This window comes from Melanotaenia boesemani, chromosome 13, assembly GCF_017639745.1.
Source record: "Melanotaenia boesemani isolate fMelBoe1 chromosome 13, fMelBoe1.pri, whole genome shotgun sequence".
NCBI classification, from domain to species: domain Eukaryota; kingdom Metazoa; phylum Chordata; class Actinopteri; order Atheriniformes; family Melanotaeniidae; genus Melanotaenia; species Melanotaenia boesemani.
In genome coordinates this window covers 29,259,796-29,279,406 of record NC_055694.1, presented here as the reverse complement: position 1 = coordinate 29,279,406, position 19,611 = coordinate 29,259,796, and the positions used below count along the sequence as shown (strand labels likewise).

Here is a 19,611-nt window from a genome sequence, read left to right as displayed (position 1 = left end):
GGGGACCTGCCTCTTCTTTAGATGACCAAATGATGCTTGCATGTTGACCTGAGAGGAACTGGCACCAGAGAATAACAGAAATATTATGGCCGAGGACCAAATATACATATTTACATTCATTTACACTCATTTACCTTAATGAATTTACATAATGAATTTAGGAACTAGACTAAACAATTAAAACCAAATAACATAAAACAACAGAGAAAGATGTGAGCAAAAAGAAGTAAAATGTCTAAAATAATAATAAAAAAAAGAAAAAAACACCACCATGACAGGACTGACCTCAAAGAAACAGAAAATTACCAAAATGAAAAACAAAAAGGCATCCAAGTTTTCAGACAGATCTTTATAGGGCTGTTTAAGCGTTCCGTTTTTAGGCTTTTCAGTCTGATTGTTGATACAGTCACAATTGAAAATGTAACACTGCTTTTATAGAATATATTTAGTAGATTAAACTTAATTTTAATTGAGTTGTTCCATCCATCCATCCATCCATTTTCTGCCACTTATGCCAGGTCGGGTCGTGGGGGCAGCTGCCTAAGCAGGGAAAAACAGACTTCCCTCTCCCCGGCCACATTCACCAGCTTGTCTGGGGGGATCCTGAGGCATTCCCACCCTATCTCTAAGGGAGAGCCCGGCCCCCCTGCAGAGAAAACTCATTTCGGCCATTAGTATTTGTGATGTTGTTCTTTTGGTCACTACACATCTCGTGACCAAAGGTGAGAAACATAGATCAACCAGTAAATGTAAATCAAGAGCTTTGCCTTTTGGCTCAGATCCTTCTTCACCATGACAGACTGATGCAGAGTTCGCATCACTGCAGATGCTGCATCGATCCGCTTGTCAATCTCCAACTCCATCCTTCCCTCACTTGTGAACAAGACCCCGAGATACTTGAACTCTTCCACCTGGGGCAGGAACTCATTCCTGACTTGGAGACAACATTCCACCCTTTTCCGGCTCAGGACGATGGTCTCAGATTTTGAAGTGCTGATTCTCATTCCAGCTGCTTCACACTCAGCTGTGAATCTCTCCAGTGAGAGCTTAACATCGCGGCCTGATGAAGCTAACAGAACCACATCACCTGCAAAAAGCAGAGACTGAATCTTGAGGCCACCACGAGGTCTCAAAGTATTCCCTCCACTGACCCACAATGCCCCAAGTCAAGGTCAGCAGCCCCTCATCCCCACTGTACACAGTGCTAATGGAGCAATGCTTTCCCCTCCTGAGCTGCTGGATGGTGGACCGGACTCTTCTCAAAGCTGTCTAGAAGTAATTTTCCATGGCTTCTCTAAACTCTTTCCATGCTCAAGTATCTGCCGAAGCAATGCTTCACTTACCCTGCCGATACCCATCAGCTCCCTCCGGAGTCTCACAAGCCAAAAAGGCCCAATAAGACAGCTTGATGGCATCCCTCAGTGCTGGTGTCCACCAACAAGTTCAGGGATTTCTGCCTCTTATGCCTGAACAAGCACAGAAGTCCAGTAAAAGGGGGTTATTGGACTTTTGTTGATGCATAAGCACAAACAATGGTCAGGACCCGTCCCCCCATCCGAAGGTAGAGGGAGGCTACCCTCTCGTCCACCAGGGTAAACCCTAATGTACAGGTGCCAAGTAGGGGGGGAAGTGAGTATTCCCACACCTATTCAGTGCTTCTCACCAGGAACAACTTCAGAATGGAGGAGGGTCCAGCCTTTCTCGAGGACAGTGGCTCCAGAGCCCAAGCTGTGCTTCGAGGTGAGTCCAGCTATATTTAGTCGGAACCACTCAACCCCGCGCCCCAACACAGGCTCCTTCCCAGCCAGAGAAGGGATGTTCCACATTCCTAGTGCTTGCTTCTGCAGCCGAGGATCAGACTGCCAGACCACGCAGCTCATACTGCACGGCACTCAACCCCTACAGCCCCTCCCACAGGTGGTGAGTCCACAGGCTGAGCCTGACAGGGCCCCATGGACAAAGGCCCGGCCACCAGGCGTTTACCTTTGTGCCCCACGTCCAGGCCTGGCTCCGGAGGGGGGGCCGGTGACCCACGTCTCGGCAAAGGAAACCTGAATCCATTGATTTGACTTGGATCTAGTTGTTATTAATACTAATCTTAAATAAGTCAGATGAATGTTGGAGTGCAAGAAATTGAATAAATAAATGTTCTTAAGTTTAGTAAATGGAAATAAAATGACTACATAAAAAATAACGATGGTGGTGAGAACAGAAAAGAGGTAATTCATTGTGCACAACTTTGTACTTTTCCTTTTGGGGGGTTATAACTAGTTGAAATTACTCACTACTTCTTTATAAAAATTGGTTTATAAATATTCAAATGACAGAAAAAAAAGTTTAAAATTATTTAGATTTAGGAGTAAAAAAGCTAAATAAACTTTAATTTTTGATTTCCAATCATAATAAACTGGAATGTTTCAAAGCTTCTCCGTTTTAGCCCTTTCTTGCATGACATTTTATTAAACAGTGCCACACGGTTTACAAACAATATTTTACTTCAACAGACAAATACACTGATCCTTTTTTATTTCTTAATCACATTTTATTTTTTTATTAATTTATTTTGATATATAATTAAGAGATATTCATAAAATAATGTTTTCATATGTGTAATACAGATATTCCATATAAAGAATGTGGCATTTTTTTCTTACCTGTTTGTCATTGAGGCAAATTTGGTAATATCAATGTATACATGTATATATATTTATTTATTTATTCTACAGCATGCAGTCGATTATTGGATGATTCACTGATGTCAATTGAAGTGACCAAACAAATATACCATTCCTACCTATGAATATTCAAGAAAACAGTTGTAAAAAGGGGTCCACTGTAGTGGACACTGTGCACTAAAGGTTAGCTTCAGGTTTAAATTTAGTTGCTGCCCGTGTTGGAGGCCTGGTCCCTGTGGTCCGGTCGACTCCTCGTGCAGACGGTTCCTTTGATAGTGTTTCCTTACATGGCTCCTCTGTACTCAGCCACATGTTAATCTGAGTGCATGTGTGTGTATATGTACGTGTGGTACAGATGGTAGAGGTAGAGATGGGGTGGCGGGTGGTGGGAGGTGGGGTTGATGAACTCTTCTTTTTAATGCTTTTAAAATCCGTAAAGCACCCGGTGCTACATTTTATTATATGAAAAGTGCTTAATAAACAAAGTTTGATTGATTGATTGATCATAACCGAGATTTGTTAGAAGCAAATGTCATTTTCTCTGCCAATTATATGATAATTATGTGTTGGAGGTGTTTAGTAGATTCTGGAAATTTCCATGTTTCCTGATAACAGCATAATAGAGGAGACGCCTTCAGCTTCCAGCATTCTGTTGTCACTCATGATTCCACGCCTCTATCGTCTGTAGCCACGCTCCCACCACACCTGACCATAACTCTGAAACTGAAAAACCGGAGTCTGAAATTATAAAATAAAAGTCTGAAGGTGAAATAAAAATCTGAAACTGTGGGGAAAAAAACTTTTGACCTTCATAGGAAAGATCTGAACCTGAAAATATAAAATCTAAACTGAAAGAAAAAAATATCTCAAACTTTCATATTCAACTTACATTTTTTTACTTTCAAATATTCCTTTCAAACAAACAAATATTATAGAACTGATTTAGCTCCATAGCTCATCCTGGTTAGAACTTACTTCACTGAACAGAAGTGTCTAAAGTGATGCTCACTCCACATTAGAGGTAACTGATGGTGTGTAACTTTACACTCTTACTTTGGTGAGCTTATGAATAGTTAAAAATACCCAGTGCTTTTTAAAATTATTCTTCTATTTTATTTATTTGGTTGATCAATAATTCAAACAACATAAAAAAATTTCTAATCATTTCACTATGAGGTAAAAAAAAAAGAAATAAAATCTGTCATGTCTATTTTCTAATCATAATAAACTAAAATGTCTTAAAAGTTGGTTTTGTTTAGCTTCCTTTTTCTTCTTGTTTCATTTTGTTGTATTTTAATGAATCAAACTGAGTTATTTAGGAAGAATAAAATGTCTAAACATTATGTTCTAGTAGGGCTGGGCGATATGGCCTAAAAATAAAATCTCCGATTTTTTATAACCAAATCCGATTTCCGATTTTAATCGATTTTTTTTCTTTTCTTTTACAATAGACTTATTAAAAACATTTATTTGTTTATATAGATGAATGCCAGCAAAAATAAAGCATATAATGTCATAGCTTTTCCACCATATAAACAACTTACATAGAAATATGAGACACAATGCATCCGTGATCTCTTTCCATCTGGATCCTTATCGTACAGGATCCACTGCAGAAATAATTCCCCTGATGAAGATTGTCTTAACTAGGGTTTGTGAGTTAAGTTCACTTTGCATCTCATAGAGAGCAGCATTTCTCACTGCAGTTATACGCACAGCTAAATCCCAGGCATGAGTGAAGGGTCACTTCACTGAAAATCTGTCAGACAAACACCGTTCTGGTGTGGAGTGAGGGCTAAGTCTGCTGCTAACTAACTGTAAAAAAATCCCGATTTTCATAAAAATAAATCTGAAATAGAAAATTCGATTTATCGATTTTATCGATTAATCGCCCAGCCCTATGTTCTAGACATAAAAATACAGTTTACCTGTTAGAATCATGATTGATGAAGGATTTATAATTAATGCTGGTGGTGTCATGTGACTGGTCTCCAGTTGCGCATCCCTGTGTTAAAACCGATCATCCAAGCCGCTCTGCAGCGTAACAGCGAGCCTGGTGGTCTGACATTATTTTAAGCTAAAACCACGTCCACAACAACTTCCTGCTGCAGCGCATCAACTATTTACACCTCATCACTCACTTTGAGGAAGCTGGACTACAAAACAATTATGTAGGCTGGAAACAAAAACATGATTTTGTTAAATTTCTCTTCTGATTTTTGTGGAATGTATTAAGTTTCTTCTACAACCTCATGAGCTTACAGCAAACTCAGATTTATCAGCTCCATTTAACTTTTACAAACCCACATCATTCCTGTTAAATAAACTCACTCAAGTTCATAAAAACTTGTAGTAGTTTTAGTAAAAACAACTAAATAGATTGTACAGTGTATGTTTATTATTTACCCACCAAGAAAAACTTCTGAATGACATGTGAGACAACAGATGGATATTAGAGCTATTTGTTTTCAGGGTGCCATATCAGGAAAGAAGTATCAGTCCAACAATGTAAATGTAGTAAATCCAGTTCTCTTTGTTGAAACTAATGCAGGCTGTAGTTTGTGATTGAAGTAGTATACATCATATTCACAGATGCTTCTATCAATTTATTAATCCCATTTGTATCAAAGAAGTTTCTCTGTGAAAATAAAATTACCGCAAAAGTAAATTAATACCTCTCTGAAACTGGTAATCATACTTTACCTTCAATCTTACTGGTGAATGACATGAGTGGCCTCATAGAGACAGCTGGATTGAAAATCCCCCTGCCACCTTCATTCTTGTTATCAGCTTTTTATCCTTTGGGAAACAGTGTTGTCACAATTAAATTTTATGCTGATTTTTTTTTAGCAATAATTGTATTAAATTTGTCTCTTGTGGCCCGCAGAATGAATTTTTCTGCAGCAGTATGGGGCTGCCTCTCTACTGTATGACCACATGGTAATAAACCAGATTAGATGCTAGCTGGGCTTTGTTGTTTAATGTCAGATCTTTACAAAGAAGCTCAGCTGATTGCTCAATCTCCTGTGCTTTCCTTTGAAAGAATTCGAGGGGTTTATTTGCCAAGTCGAGGTGAATAGTTTCCAAATGTCTTTTTAGTTTAGTTGGTTCCAAACTCTCATTGGTGAATTTTTCACTGCATGTAGCACACATGGGTCGAGCTTCTTGGTTTGGAATAATTAACAAAACCATATTTCAGGAAATAGTCTTTGGATGGCCTTGACCTTGTTTTTGTCTTCTTTTGTGGAGGGCCTTCTCCTAATTCCTCACCTGCTCCGTCGTCAGGTTGAAAGCATTCATTAGTTCTGCTTTCCTCACATCCATCATCACTCTGACGTGAAGTAGCTTTGCTAACATCAGCTTTGCTAACATCAGCTTTGCTAACATTAGCTACAATCTTTTCTTTGGCTGAACCTGTCTTTATTTGCCATTGAAGGATCAGTTCAGGTTGATTTTCATGCTGACTTCCTCAGGAAAAGTAGTTCGGCAAATGTCAGTGTTAGACCGGTCTTTAGCTGGGTTTTTCTTCTTAATTAGCAAAGCATCCGTTTCTTTTGGCATCCGTTTCTCTTCTGGCGGAAGTGTGTATATTGGAAACCATGAACATGTTTTAAAAAAACCACAAACAGCTCTCTCATGCGGCTTATAGGTGAACTGCACATATAAAATTTGATCAAGAGTAGTACAGCAGGCTAAAAAATTATACTTTACATGGTGACCCATATAAAATCTACCATGACCCACTTGTGGGTTGGGACCCCATCTTTGGAAAAGACTCGTACAGAATACATTATTCAACTATTTGTCAAGACTCTAGAGTAAAGATACCAGTACTGTGATCATCTGATCAAATCCATCAAGTGTCATTCTTTCTCGCCTTTCTCTGTCTGTCTCCTTTCACTTTTTAAAGGTTTCCAAGTTTGAGGAAATGTTCTGTGTTGTGCTGCGGCTGTGGAGGTCTAAGGTCATAGTTCATAGTGAAGGAATCTAACATGGCTGCCAGCCTGTGGTGCCACAATATGAACTTAGACGAGTAATTTTACTGCCAACATAAATTCTGGGTAATTTTCAACATTTTTCTCACATACAGATTCCCTTAAAAACTTTCAAAAACTCTGGCACTTAAAGGGTTAATAACTTGTCCAGATGCTTGTATCTGTCATGGTTCTTTGATCTCAAAGTGTCTTCTAACGTTTTTCTATTTTATTACAACCAGCAAGGTAAACACTCACAGCCATGATTGATGTACCGAAACACTGGCAGTGCATTGTGGGATTTGTAGTATTATGTTGCCAGCTCTAATAGGGATTAGATGTTTTTCATGCAGGCCAAAGATAATTCATTCACAGGTCGGATGTGGCCTGCCGGTCTTGAGTTTGGCACGTGTTGTGGTGCAAAAATGTTGACAGTAGAGTAACTTTAATGTCACATTCTGTTGTTTAGCCCCTAATGTGAGTCCACCATCACCTTTCCCTCTGAGACTGCATACTGAAGCTGACTACATGTTAACTTATACTCTGTTTCTCCAATCTTATAAGTATTTCTCTGTATTTAAAAAATACAGGAAAAAAGGAAATAATACAGAAAATACTGTAAAATTACATTTTTACAGTATATATATGAGCTACAGTTTTTCCTGATGGGACAGGAATTAAACGTTGTTAGTTGTAAAGTGACTGGTGGATGCTGCCTGTACAGCCACCAGTGGAAAGATCCCAGTAAAATTATGGTAAATCAGTTTAACTAGTTCATCTTTTTCAACTGTTTAAAGCTGCTGACCTTCCATGTAACAACATCTAACATGCATCCCTGCTCTGTTTCATTATTTACAGGATACTGACCTGCTTGTCTCGCTCACTGATGAGAATGATTTTCGTTACTGTTTGTCTTTATTCTCCAGATACGACTCAATTAAAATGTCCCAGGTCTGGTCCTCAGCAGTCTGGCTCCCATTGCTGATGCAGCAGGTTGGCACACTTTACAAAACACATCTCCTCTTTCTGGATGAAAACTAAAACCAGGTTTTTATTTTTCTGTGTTTGCAATTTACTCATCAACATTTACATATGAGTATTTTACCAAATAAACAAACTATAAGGAATTCATTTAAGTTAAATCTGAAAAGATCAAAATGTTCAAATATGTGATTAAAGTCTATTATTACAGAAAAACCATATTACTTCTCAAACCTCTTTTAGCATTTTATGTTATTTTATAAAAGTGATAGAAAAATGAGTGTTTGGTCTGAACAGATTTAATCTGTTCTGATGCTCACACTAAACCAGTAAATACTGGACTGTTAGAGTAGAAATGGTGAATGCAAAAATTTTACTCTGGTAAAATTACATACATTCAATGATAATATAGCAGACATATGTACAAACTGTAATCTAGAGAAAGGGACATTTTTTCAGTGCAGTTAAATCCAGACTTACTGGGAGGAGGTTGCAAAAGTGACGTGATCTCTACTGAAATCCCAACGGACTCAAAGTGTTTTCTTTTAGGGCTTTATCATAAAAGATGTAAAAACTGAAAGAATGTCGATGGATATGTCTATTTAATGTTTATGAAATTTATTTGGAGATGTACCAACAAAATAATATTTTCAAATCTAGTTTTTGACCATCAAGAGGCCTGTGAGAGACCTCAGAACAGGAGGGACGAGTTTGTCTAGTCCATCCATCCATCCATCCATCCATAATTCAGTGAAGGGTAGTGGGGGCGGAGCCTGTATGTACAGGAAGATTTATTGCACAGTCTTGGTCAAGTTGAGGCGCTAAAGGTGTTTTTTGTTAACAGATAAAGATCACAACAAGTCAATGCTGTTTATTTGAATAAAAACTTGTAACAGCATCACTTTAGATCAACATTTGAAGCTGTACTATACCTCATTCTCTATCTCCATAATTATGGCTGTCAAAGCCAATTCCTGAATTATTTGTTGTACAAAATCTATATTTAGAATATTTGCTTAGAGATGTACAGTGATGACTTCACATTGGAAGTTGCGTTCTCAGATAAATTTACCACATTTTTCCCAAACATTTCTCAGGTAAATGTTAAAATGATTCAGTTCTTATTTAAAACTTTGGCTAACTAGACTGGTGCTATAATGATACTTAACTTTGATATATAAAAACATACATAATTAACTATTATTTACAAATGTAAAAAAAAAATAATAATAATAATAACAAATGACATTAATGGGAGTTATTCTATCAGTGATTGCTACAAAACCATTCATTGTGGCTCTGATATAATAGACCAAACGTTCTGGATCCAGTCTTCATGCTCTTGCAGAGAACATGCTATATTGGTAAAAGCACAGATGGCCATCCCTGTTGGTTCCACTCTCCACCGCTTCTCCAAACGAATACTCAGCGCACGGATGTGCATTGGAGGGTGGGGGTGGGCACCGTGCCCTCAAGAGAGCATGCTGGCAAGACAAGGGAAGTGAAATGTGGAGCTATTTTCATAAAGCTGGTCCCCAGCCACCGGAAACACTCACGACCCAAAGGCCTGAGTGGGGAGATTTAACTTGCATCCACATTTCTGGGTCTTCAGAACATGAACCTGCAGGTGTTTGCTGGAGGAGTGGAAATAACCACAGGTCACCCCATCATGAGAGTGGATAGGGGAGGGGGGTAATAGCATTTAGAAATGAGAATGAGGGTCAGTTTATCAGCATTTATAACAACCTTGGCTGAAAGGGATGGAGACAATTTCCTTGTACGTTGTCTGTACCCTTATCAACATGTACTTAAACTCTCCTTCTGTTCTCCCCCCTTTCCCTCTTCCCACGTCTGGGCCAATTCCAGCTGGTGTGTTAAAATGTCTTCAGATGGAAGAATTGCAGCTTGCAACCAAAGCTTCACTTTAGGTGTCATGTTGACAGCACCCACACTCGCCTGGTACCTGTTTATAGAAATCATTAATCCTGCTTCAGGTAATCAGTCAGAGCAGGATGATTAGGTGGTTCGACAGCTGGTGGTCTGTACTGCCATCATGTGGTTAATAGAAGGTTCTTTACGGCTTGTTTCAATGATTTTCAAGCTGAATTCATAAGAACATGGTTTATAAATATTTGCTTTAAGTTTTGATGCTGTTTCTTCTTCTCAGACAATTCATTGATGAAAAATAAAAATAAAAACAGGTGAAGATGCTTCAGGCTGATTTACTATTCTGATCAAATCAAATTTCAAAAAAAACGCAGTTTCAGTCTGATTTCTGAGGGTTTTCCTTTGTTTATTTTGTACATCAGAGCTTTTAATAATCTTGTACATTCTCAGATATTCCTTATTTTATGGTGGTAATAAAAACATGGCAGATCTAGAAAAACTACTCACGATTTTAAAACTTTTATTATTTGGAAAATTATGTTTCAGAAATTCGAGACATTTTGATAAGTAACACAAATTCAAAGTGAGGTGTGAAATACGGCATAAAATCTGTCCAAATGTTTTATTTACACCGCCAACTCCAAACCAGCAGCGAGAAATCATAAGAAAAGACGACATGCTGAAGTAAGACTTGTTAGTCCTTCAAGTTCAAACAAATTCATAAGAGAACACATGTAAAACAAAACGTGTGCAATTATTTATCAACTTCAAATGACAAATAGAGTAAAATCATATCATTAAAACAATTGCTTAATGTGCAACAAACTTAAATAGATCCTAAAAATATTTCACAAGCATATTTTACAACAAACCATTAACACTGATGAACCAAACAAAAACAATTTCACTTTTCCAAAAAGCACAGTCTCACAATTTACATCAGAAAGAAACTAAATAAAGCGGTTTAGGGCAAACTTACTTGATTTTTCCAAACAAACTACACATACTGTTGGACTTTTTAATGATTTGTTCCAGTTACATGTACCTGGATCCAGTTTTCTACCATCAGAATCTATACTAAAGCCACACCACAGGGCAACACAGAGGATGATGGGGAACACAGGAAGGATTGCTCTGGAAGAAAAACCTGAAAGCTAGATAGGAAACTATTTGGCAAACCCACTGAGAATGAGCTAAACATTATGTACAACATGGAGGCTGCAGTCTGTGGCATCGAACAGGACTTTAGTTGGCTCAGTTACAGTTCACAGAAATCTGAACACGTATCAGCCCTAAACTGAGCTCCTAATCCCAACTACGTGATATGTGGAGAAAACATTTAGATAAATGTGGAAAAACTAGCTTACAGCTTCCTCTTCACAGCGAACAGTTCACAGATCACTGACAGCAGACGAGTATATCTTAGTTCAGAGGGGACACTACGCTAGATTCAAGATGCAAACAAGTTATTAGTTGGTGTGAGATGGATGAAGGGCTGTTGGTGTGTGCAAGTGCAGGATTCATGCAGGCATGTCCATCACCTGTTGGGCTAGCCGGCTGCAACTGAGAAATCTGGAACTCAAATCAAGGCATAGCGAGTCATCCTTTCATACACAAGTATCCAGGTGTAGCAGACATGTTCCAACAGGTTCTGGAAGTTTCTCAGTCTCTGGTTAAGCTTGTTGTATCTCGGTGTGTGCTTGTCCATTCTATGTTGTTGTGGCTGCTGTGGCTCTGAGTGTCCACCGCTAGGTGTGTACTATTCTTTGTACCAGTGTGTCAAACTGTATCTACGGCCCTGCACCAAAAGACAGACTATAGGAAAGCACTTGGGTTTGCTCGTGGGTCCTTCTGGTTCCGGTAGCGCACAGCGAGCCACACTCCCAGGATCTGTGAGTGAAGCATTACATATCAGACAACATCTCAAACCACAATTTACCACCAAAACCTGGATTATTTCTCATAATGTGAACAAAAATGGATGACATGAAAGATTCCCAGACGTAAAAGCCATAATATCACAGTAATAACCCTGAAGAGATCTTTTAAAAACACACATATTTCATCCTAAGGACAAAAAAGTCACTATTTCAAAGCTGGTGTAAAAACATTAGATATTAATATTTTTTTCACTTAAAATGAGTAAGTCTTTTAAAACAACTTCTGCCTTAAATATACATATTAGATAATATTTTGTAATTTTTAACCCTTTAAAGGCCAGTTTGCTTACAAAACTCCAGTTTAATGAAGAAAAAAAAACATAAAATAAATAAACTGTTTCATTAATCTGATGAACTGTAGCAACCAATACCTTAACATAAACAAATACCATACTTTATATTAGCAATTCATTTTGGACTACTTCCCTTCTAGTTTAAAGATTTTATACTTGTCCATGTAGCAACCAATTTCGAAACAATTCTGGCCATTTAAATGTAATAAAACCAATAACGTAATGACATTTTACCAGTAATGTAATAAGTTATGCTACTGGTTGGTTATTTGGCCTAACATGAAAAAAATTCAATAACTGCAGCTGATAATGTAATAATAAATAAATAAACATTTCTCAGAAAGACTACTTTTGTACAGTTTTTGTGCAATAAAGAAAATGAAGGCCAAGGAAGATTGGCTGCTAAAAAGACAAATATAAAAATTATACCTAGAAGGCTACTAGTCCAAAATGAACCCCTAACATAAAGGAATGCATTTGTTTATTATAAGAAAAATGTGGCTTCAAAATTGCCATTTATAATGTTTTTCTAATCTTCTGTCCTCTTGGGACCAATGTGTAAGCTTTTATGTAGCTTAACCATTTTAGACTAAGTCAAGGAACCAACACTAAAATTCTAAAACTATCTATAAAAGAATATCCAATGGGAAATTTCAATTCAGTCAACACAGCTGAAATGGTCTGAAAATGATCACTGATATTGGATCCTAGGGTGTCCTTAGGATCTGTAAAGGGTTAACTAGAGTTAGTATTGTGGTTTCCAGCTTTCCTGCCCTTCACAATCAAACCAGCATCACCACTCTGATAAAATGTAGTTGAACTGGGCTCACCTCTGAGAAGCTGAAGAAGAGTCCAACACCCCCGAGGATCTTCAGTGCCTCTGTTGCATGATTCAACATCATCTCTCCACAGGACGAACAGTTACGTCCGTTTCTACAAGGCTGGAGACAAAGACTGAGTCAGCAGCTTGTCACCTAAGCAAGCATTAAAGACCAACACCGGTTTTAAAACTTACAGCATGACAGTTTTGAAAATCCACATCAAACTGCTCTGTGCTGCCGGTAATGTTGAGCAGCCCACAGCAGTCCAGCTGGTCCTCCAGGTCTATCTTGGTTTTATTGTTCAACATCCCCCAGGCAGACTGCAGGAGCCCCTCCTGGAAACAAAAACAGAACTAATTAAGTCACATGCAACTGGAAATACTAAAATTACATGTATGTTGCTGTGTGCTAACCTGCTGTCCTCGGTTCATGGCCAAGCAGGAACATGAAACTCCAAATTGGAAGAGGAATACAATAAACAGAATGACCATGTACTGAGAGAGTCAAAGAAACATGACAAAAATAAACCACACAGTATAAGAACTGGATGTAAACAAAACTCTGCTTCATTTCTAAATAATTCATGCTTGAATGAAAAGGAAGACATACTATAAAGTCCCACAAAGTGGAGCTTTACCAAAACATTTACATTACTCCTTAGAAAATATGAAAAAAAAACAAACAGACCAACCAACTGGGATCTTTCCATGTAAGAGCAAATCAACACCTACACAGATAAAGGATACAAAGAAAAGCATAACTTGGTGGTGGTGTATTGCTCCGATCAGTCCTACGATAGCAATGAGCAGCAGGAAGACACCCACCGCGATGACCCCTCCGATGATGTGGATGCTCGACACCAAGCCAAAGCCCTTCCCCCACGCTGCCACTCCAATCAGCAGCAGCCCGACCAGCTGGAGGGACAGAAGAGGTTATCCATGGTTATCTTTCTCCTGAACAAAGCTCTGGGATGGTCAAAGTTCAAGACTGAGAAGTCATGTTTAGGGTTTGGTGTTAAATAATACATAAGTGATTATTATCCACATTCAGGCCTCGAACACCACCTAGAGGTGTGCAAAATACTTTTAATTTTGCACCTGAGGCCCACAAGCGCTGCAGAAATTAATTTGAGACCGAAGAGATGTTACTGTTATCCATGAGAAGCTCAGTCATAATACAGCTTCCTATCAATTAGTGGAGGTCAGCTGTTTACCAAACTCCAAAAAGCAGAGGGAGACATTTAGGTAGCCTGCGGCCAAGGTATTTAAAACAAAAGAATGAAGATGAAAGTTTCTAAAACCCCCTAATAAACAAAACAAGGCTTCTAGAAACCAAGCATCCAACAATCGTGGGAAAGTCGGGGGAATTTTCAAACAATTAAAAGAAGAAGAAAATGAGCTACAGATACAGAAATTTCTGTCGTGTCTGGCAACTCTTGAACAATACAAAGTTAATAAAATTAATTCTTTATTTAAATGTTTTTATTCAAATAAAAGATTTCGTTTATTTAGTTTTAATTTATTATCACTGAATCATTTTATTGACCAAATTTCCAGTTCTTTCTCATTGGTTTCTTTAAGTCCTTCCTTTATTTTGCTGCAGTAAAATTGAATAATCAGTTTTTGTATTAACAACCCTGACTTGAGTTTTTAAATTATGTTTTTGTAGCAGCTGGTTTTCATTCAATGACCTGTTAGGTGATTTTTGAGGGCTATAAGAGTCATAATTTGTTTAGGATTTTGTGTTATTTATCTTATTCTGCATCATTATTCTTCTACTTTAATTCTGTTCGTTCATTAGATACTTTTCTGTTTTGTTTATTTTTTTCTTCTTTATTTGTAAAAAAATATACAGTACATGTTGATGGCTAGCTTAATTAGTTAAATAGGACAGGTTTATATATAAGCATTTTGCTTCAGCCTGTGCCTTTTCAGTCACCTTTATAATGTTTGTACTAAATAAATTTGTTGTTTATTATGTGACTAAATAAACCTGAACTTGAGCATGAGATCAATTAAACTAATACAGTGTTCATACCTGTATGGGACCCAGGGTCACTTTGTACTGTAAAAGCCCCAACATAAAGAAAGTTTAAGAACCTCTGAACATCATAACACGACATTGAGTTTTAATGTCAACAGTGTTTTATTTCTAACAAGAGTTGGGGCCGATGGGACTCTACTGGGATCCAATGATGACTGAATGCAGTTCAATTCAGCTTTAATTAAACACGACAGTCATTTTAGAAAACACGGTGGGTGGGTGGATAGATAGATAGATAGATAGATAGATAGATAGATACACAGATAGTTAAAATATATTACTTTATTTATTTATTTTAATATATTTATAGATTTAAAATACAGTTGCATCATTGTGTTTACATTTCCACCAATATGTAGTTTACATATTGACAGGTGGACTGCTGGACATCAAATGACCAGCAGATGTCAGTGCTACCAAATGAACTGTTAAATGGGGCGTCGAGTAACGACACTGTTGGCGATGCAATTGCCTCGAAAGACTCAACACATTCACGGGGCTTCATTACACCATCACTACTAGGTAGTCAGACAGCGTTGCAGACAGATTGTGGTCTGCAGTATCACCTCAGAGAACTCGTTTCTGCTGAAGCGAAGTTCAAATCATAGAATTTGCTGTTCAATCTGGCCGGAACGTCTTCATGGAGCTGATTAGCAAGAACTTTAAGTTCAGTTTGAAGATCCCACAAATGGGACTGTACAAGTTGTGAATGCTGCTCAGTTTTACACGCATTAGGGAAGGTATGGCTACCGCTGTGAAAAAAGCCTGTCATGAACAAGCTGCAGCTATGAGCAAATCAACATTTTAGCTAGATTTTCCAGAAGATCAATGACAGATGGACTGCTTGGCCAGAATGATGAATAAGAGCAGTAGTTTTTCAGCAGGGCCCCCTTTTCATCAACGTCAGTTTGGGAGCCAATTAATTAGAGCAGCTTTTCGTGGGCTAATCTCTTCAATTTTCACCTTGTCTGCTGGAAGTTTACTGCTCCAGTGGAAAGCTTCGCTTCCCTTCCTTCTTAGCTGAACCACATTTTATACCAGAAACCTTGGCTGTTTGCATATTTAAAGTTGCCATCTTGCTTTTTTTATGATCCAGATTAAAAATATTCAAATTAGTGACATGCTAAAGAAGCAAAGGCAGCTCATTCCCCATCAGAATTGTCACAGCAGGTGCACGATAGCACTACATCTAAATATGAAACTTGGAGTAATAAACTAAATGATATATAATTATTTACATAAACGAGGTCTAATGGAAATATTTCATGAACTGATTCTGCATCAAAATATTTTGTTTGGCTTAAAGTTGGATAATACTTATAATTTTTAAACACAGGGATGACGAAAGCTCCCTCTGTGGATCGGTGAGGTGGTTCGTCAAATTGACGCAGATATATGGTCTGTGAGTCATGTCCATATTGGAGCCTGATAGTTTTATTGGATCAGTCACAACTCAGTAACGTGTGAAAATCATTTCAATGCGGAATAAGGAAGCTGTAACACCCAAATTACAAGGCGTTGATTCAGGAAAAACCTGTCTTGATTGCACTTTGGGTTACTGACCACTAAACCTCCTACTGGAACGCTGTTATTGAAACTTTGAATAATGAGTCAGGTGTCAAAAATTCAACAAAACCTTACTTGGCCATTACTAGATGTGATGGCTGGTTGAGCATCCATAAACATGGTCTATAATATATCCAGAGAAGAGCTGAATTTGACCAGATTCCAGTCCAAGCAGATTTTTCTCATGAAAGAGTTTAAATATAAATCCAGGGAGTATCACTACCCATGTACACTTATTGGTAATGATATAAATCAAACCTTGAAATTTATTCAAATGTGCTGCTAAACACAGGGCTGGGAAAATTTGTGGGCATCTCAATTTCTTCATGGTCCACTCAAATTAAAGAGTTAGACGCACCAGTTAAACCAGAAAGTTAGTCTAAAGCCCTGATCATCATCATCCTCGAGACACTTCCTTTTTAAATTAGGTCAAACAGGAAGGGAAACAAATCCCCTCAGGGTTTCATTTCCTATTTTAGTTTTTCAGAGAAGAGTTAGTTTTTTGTAGCCGTTGTCAGACCCTGCTCAACGTGGCCTTGATTCTGAATGCTTTACTCAATGGTGACATGGACAGAGACAAAGCTGTCAACACGACTGCTAGTATGTGAACATAGTTCAGCGTTTTCTAAATGGGCGGACGTTCTTTTAGCACAGAGCTGACTGGGACAAAAAGCTCTCACTGTCGGACAGCTTTGCTCATATGACTTCAACAAATAGCAGACTGTTGAGTCAAGACTGATTTCATGTCTAAATTAATAAGCTAAAAAAAAAATTTAAACATGAGGAACACTGACAAATAAAACTGTTGCAAGTAAAATATTGTCTTTATCAGATTAATGATCACAAAAGCTGGAGAAAAATCAATATCACTACATAAAGGCTAAAATAATTCACTGCCCAAAAATTCTGTTGTACCAACAGTTGAAAAATATAAAGGAACAAAATCAAAAATCACAGCTAACGATGTTAGCACTGCATTGTCAGCAAAGTAAAACTAGTAAATGTAGCAAACAGCTGAAAGACTAAACAACTATGATGACAGAATATTAATATACACACAAGATTAATTAATATAAAGTCCAGCAATTTTATTACAAAATTAAAAAACAAAAAAAAAATTTTAACCACCATAACAGCCAAAATAGTAAAGCTATAAACTGTATGGACTCTATGCTATGGATTTTATTTTAACATTAAATGTTTAAAAAATCCCCAGCAGTATGTTTACCTTAAAAACTCAAAAAGACAAACAAACAAAAGAAAAAACATTTTCTCTTCTGCACATCATTCACTTAAGTCATTCAGTAGAAAAAACATGGCATTAAAAACAAACACACAACAGAAAGTATTTATATATTTACACATTTTCCTCCAGCTGTTTTCCCCTTTGTTTACAGTTATTTATGCTACTATTTACCTACTATCCCCACAAAACCAACTCAGCGTGTTTTTGGTGCCACCATGCATCACAAACGTCTTCTTGACTTTAATCCAGCCATAGAGGAGCATTATTTTTCTTCTTTTTAAACACACATAGAACTTTCTGCTCAATTGTTCATCTTTGGCTGCTGCTGATTGGACATTACCCTCATTTTAAGCTCCCTGATTGGTGGAAAGTTTGATAGGTGAAATGTCAGCTCTAAGTTAAATAGAGGTCTCTTAGCAACATAGTAGATGCAGTGATCTTTTTTTTATGATAAAAATGTAATAAATGGGTTGGCAAAATAAGCATGTGCTTCAGATTTTGATTAGTTTAACCAAATTTAACCTAATTTTTTTTTTGTTTGTTTTTTCTGTGGTTTTATTGAAAGATTTTAAAATGCTAATCAATAAACAATATATCTAATAAATAATGGCGTTATCATGGATCACTCATTGTGAATTTACCCTAGAGAGTCTCTGAATAAACACTACTTTTTGTGGCTTGTAAACCTTTTGGATGGGATATAAATGCCTGGAAAACTTCTGTTGATCACAAAGGGTAAACTATCCATCACAATACACCTCACAGCAGGCATGTCAAACTGGTCCAGCAAAGGGCCGTGTGGCTGCAGGTTTTTGTTCCAACCAAGCAGCAGCACACCAGATTTGACTGATTCAATCAACTGATCTCAGTCTTCAGACAGCTGATTGGTCAAACTGTGTGCTCTTGGCTGGCTGGAACAAAAACCTGCAGCCACACGGCCCTTTGCTGGACCAGTTTGACATGCCTGCCTCACAGAGTTACACACTACCAATCCAGAGAAATCATCGTCAGTTTAAGTGAAAGCGTTTTTTGGTGCCAGCAATCTAGTGTAGTTTTAAGTGTTGATAACATTAATTACAATTACTAAAATCTTTTAGGACAACTTTGACACAAACTACTTACCAAAACAGACACATGATCCGGTTCCAAATGACTAATTATTTTTGTATTAATGTAAGCTGAGCTTGCTGGCTGGTTAAAACTATAGATCTGAAGGTGCTGACTGAACATAAAGGATTTGACAACCTCCTAAAGGACAAGAAACTGTTGAAACAAGCTACATATTCTTTCAAACCACTTCTTCAGAACAGTACATCAGTTTTATAGGCGTTTTAAAAATGCATTGTATAATCATCCTTTTACCGTTGAATATTATTTTTGCTATATGCATATATTCAGTTTTACAGGCAGGCAAAACCAGGCTTTTTTTCTGGGAAGGAAGTGCGAGGCTCTGGTTTTTCTTATGTAAACGTCGTCATGAGTATATAAAGCATTTGGACGGTTTGAGTCAGCAGTCTGCTTGTTTACAACCACAACTAACGTTACTTCAACTAGACAGCAGAGACACGAACAGTTAAAACACTTGCTGAAAGGAACCTTGATGACTGATTACACAGTTAAAGAAGAAGATAACCCACTCAAGCGTGATACTGTAGGTCAGCTGGCCTCGCAGCCAACGGCAGCCTTTGGACGCATAATGACGATAGCTAGCAGACTAGTAGCCACTACTTACTACGTTCCTAACTAGATACATTAGCTAAAAGACATAAACTCGGCTGCTAAATTGGTTAAAACTACAATAATGTACATACCAATCACGTGTAGGATGAGACCAGACAGCATGTGAAACAAAAGGTTATATGATCAGTATAATCATGTCTGCGCTATTGCTACGTTGCTAGCTAGCTCGGAGCTAGCATTACACCACTTCATTCAGTAGCTAAGTGCTAGCCTAACTTAACTAGCTAGCTAGAAGTTAGCATCCACAGTGTACACTCACCATGTAAACAACATTCAGGGAACAGAGTGCATTCTTGGAACAGGTGAACCCGCCACAAACCATCTTGGAAATAAACCTTCTTTCAGCAGAGTTCGGTAAGCAAACAGAACTGAACCTGCCGGATGGTCAGGGCAGCTCAAGCAGCGTAAAGGGTGTGATTGATGACGTCTGCGCCAGAGCCGTCGA

At 37.8% G+C, this 19,611-nt stretch overlaps 1 protein-coding gene across 1 annotated transcript; it reads right to left on the bottom strand.

The window, feature by feature from the left end:
* Positions 1-10,020: 10,020 nt before the first annotated feature.
* On the bottom strand, positions 10,021-19,611 carry tspan31 (tetraspanin 31). The gene is made up of 6 exons (XM_042004143.1): positions 19,426-19,611; positions 13,318-13,485; positions 12,985-13,065; positions 12,766-12,906; positions 12,581-12,691; positions 10,021-11,407 (listed from the first exon to the last, which is right to left on the bottom strand). The coding sequence occupies exons 1-6, from the start codon at positions 19,486-19,488 to the stop codon at positions 11,333-11,335; spliced, it is 639 nt and encodes a 212-aa protein (XP_041860077.1). The 5' UTR covers positions 19,489-19,611; the 3' UTR covers positions 10,021-11,332.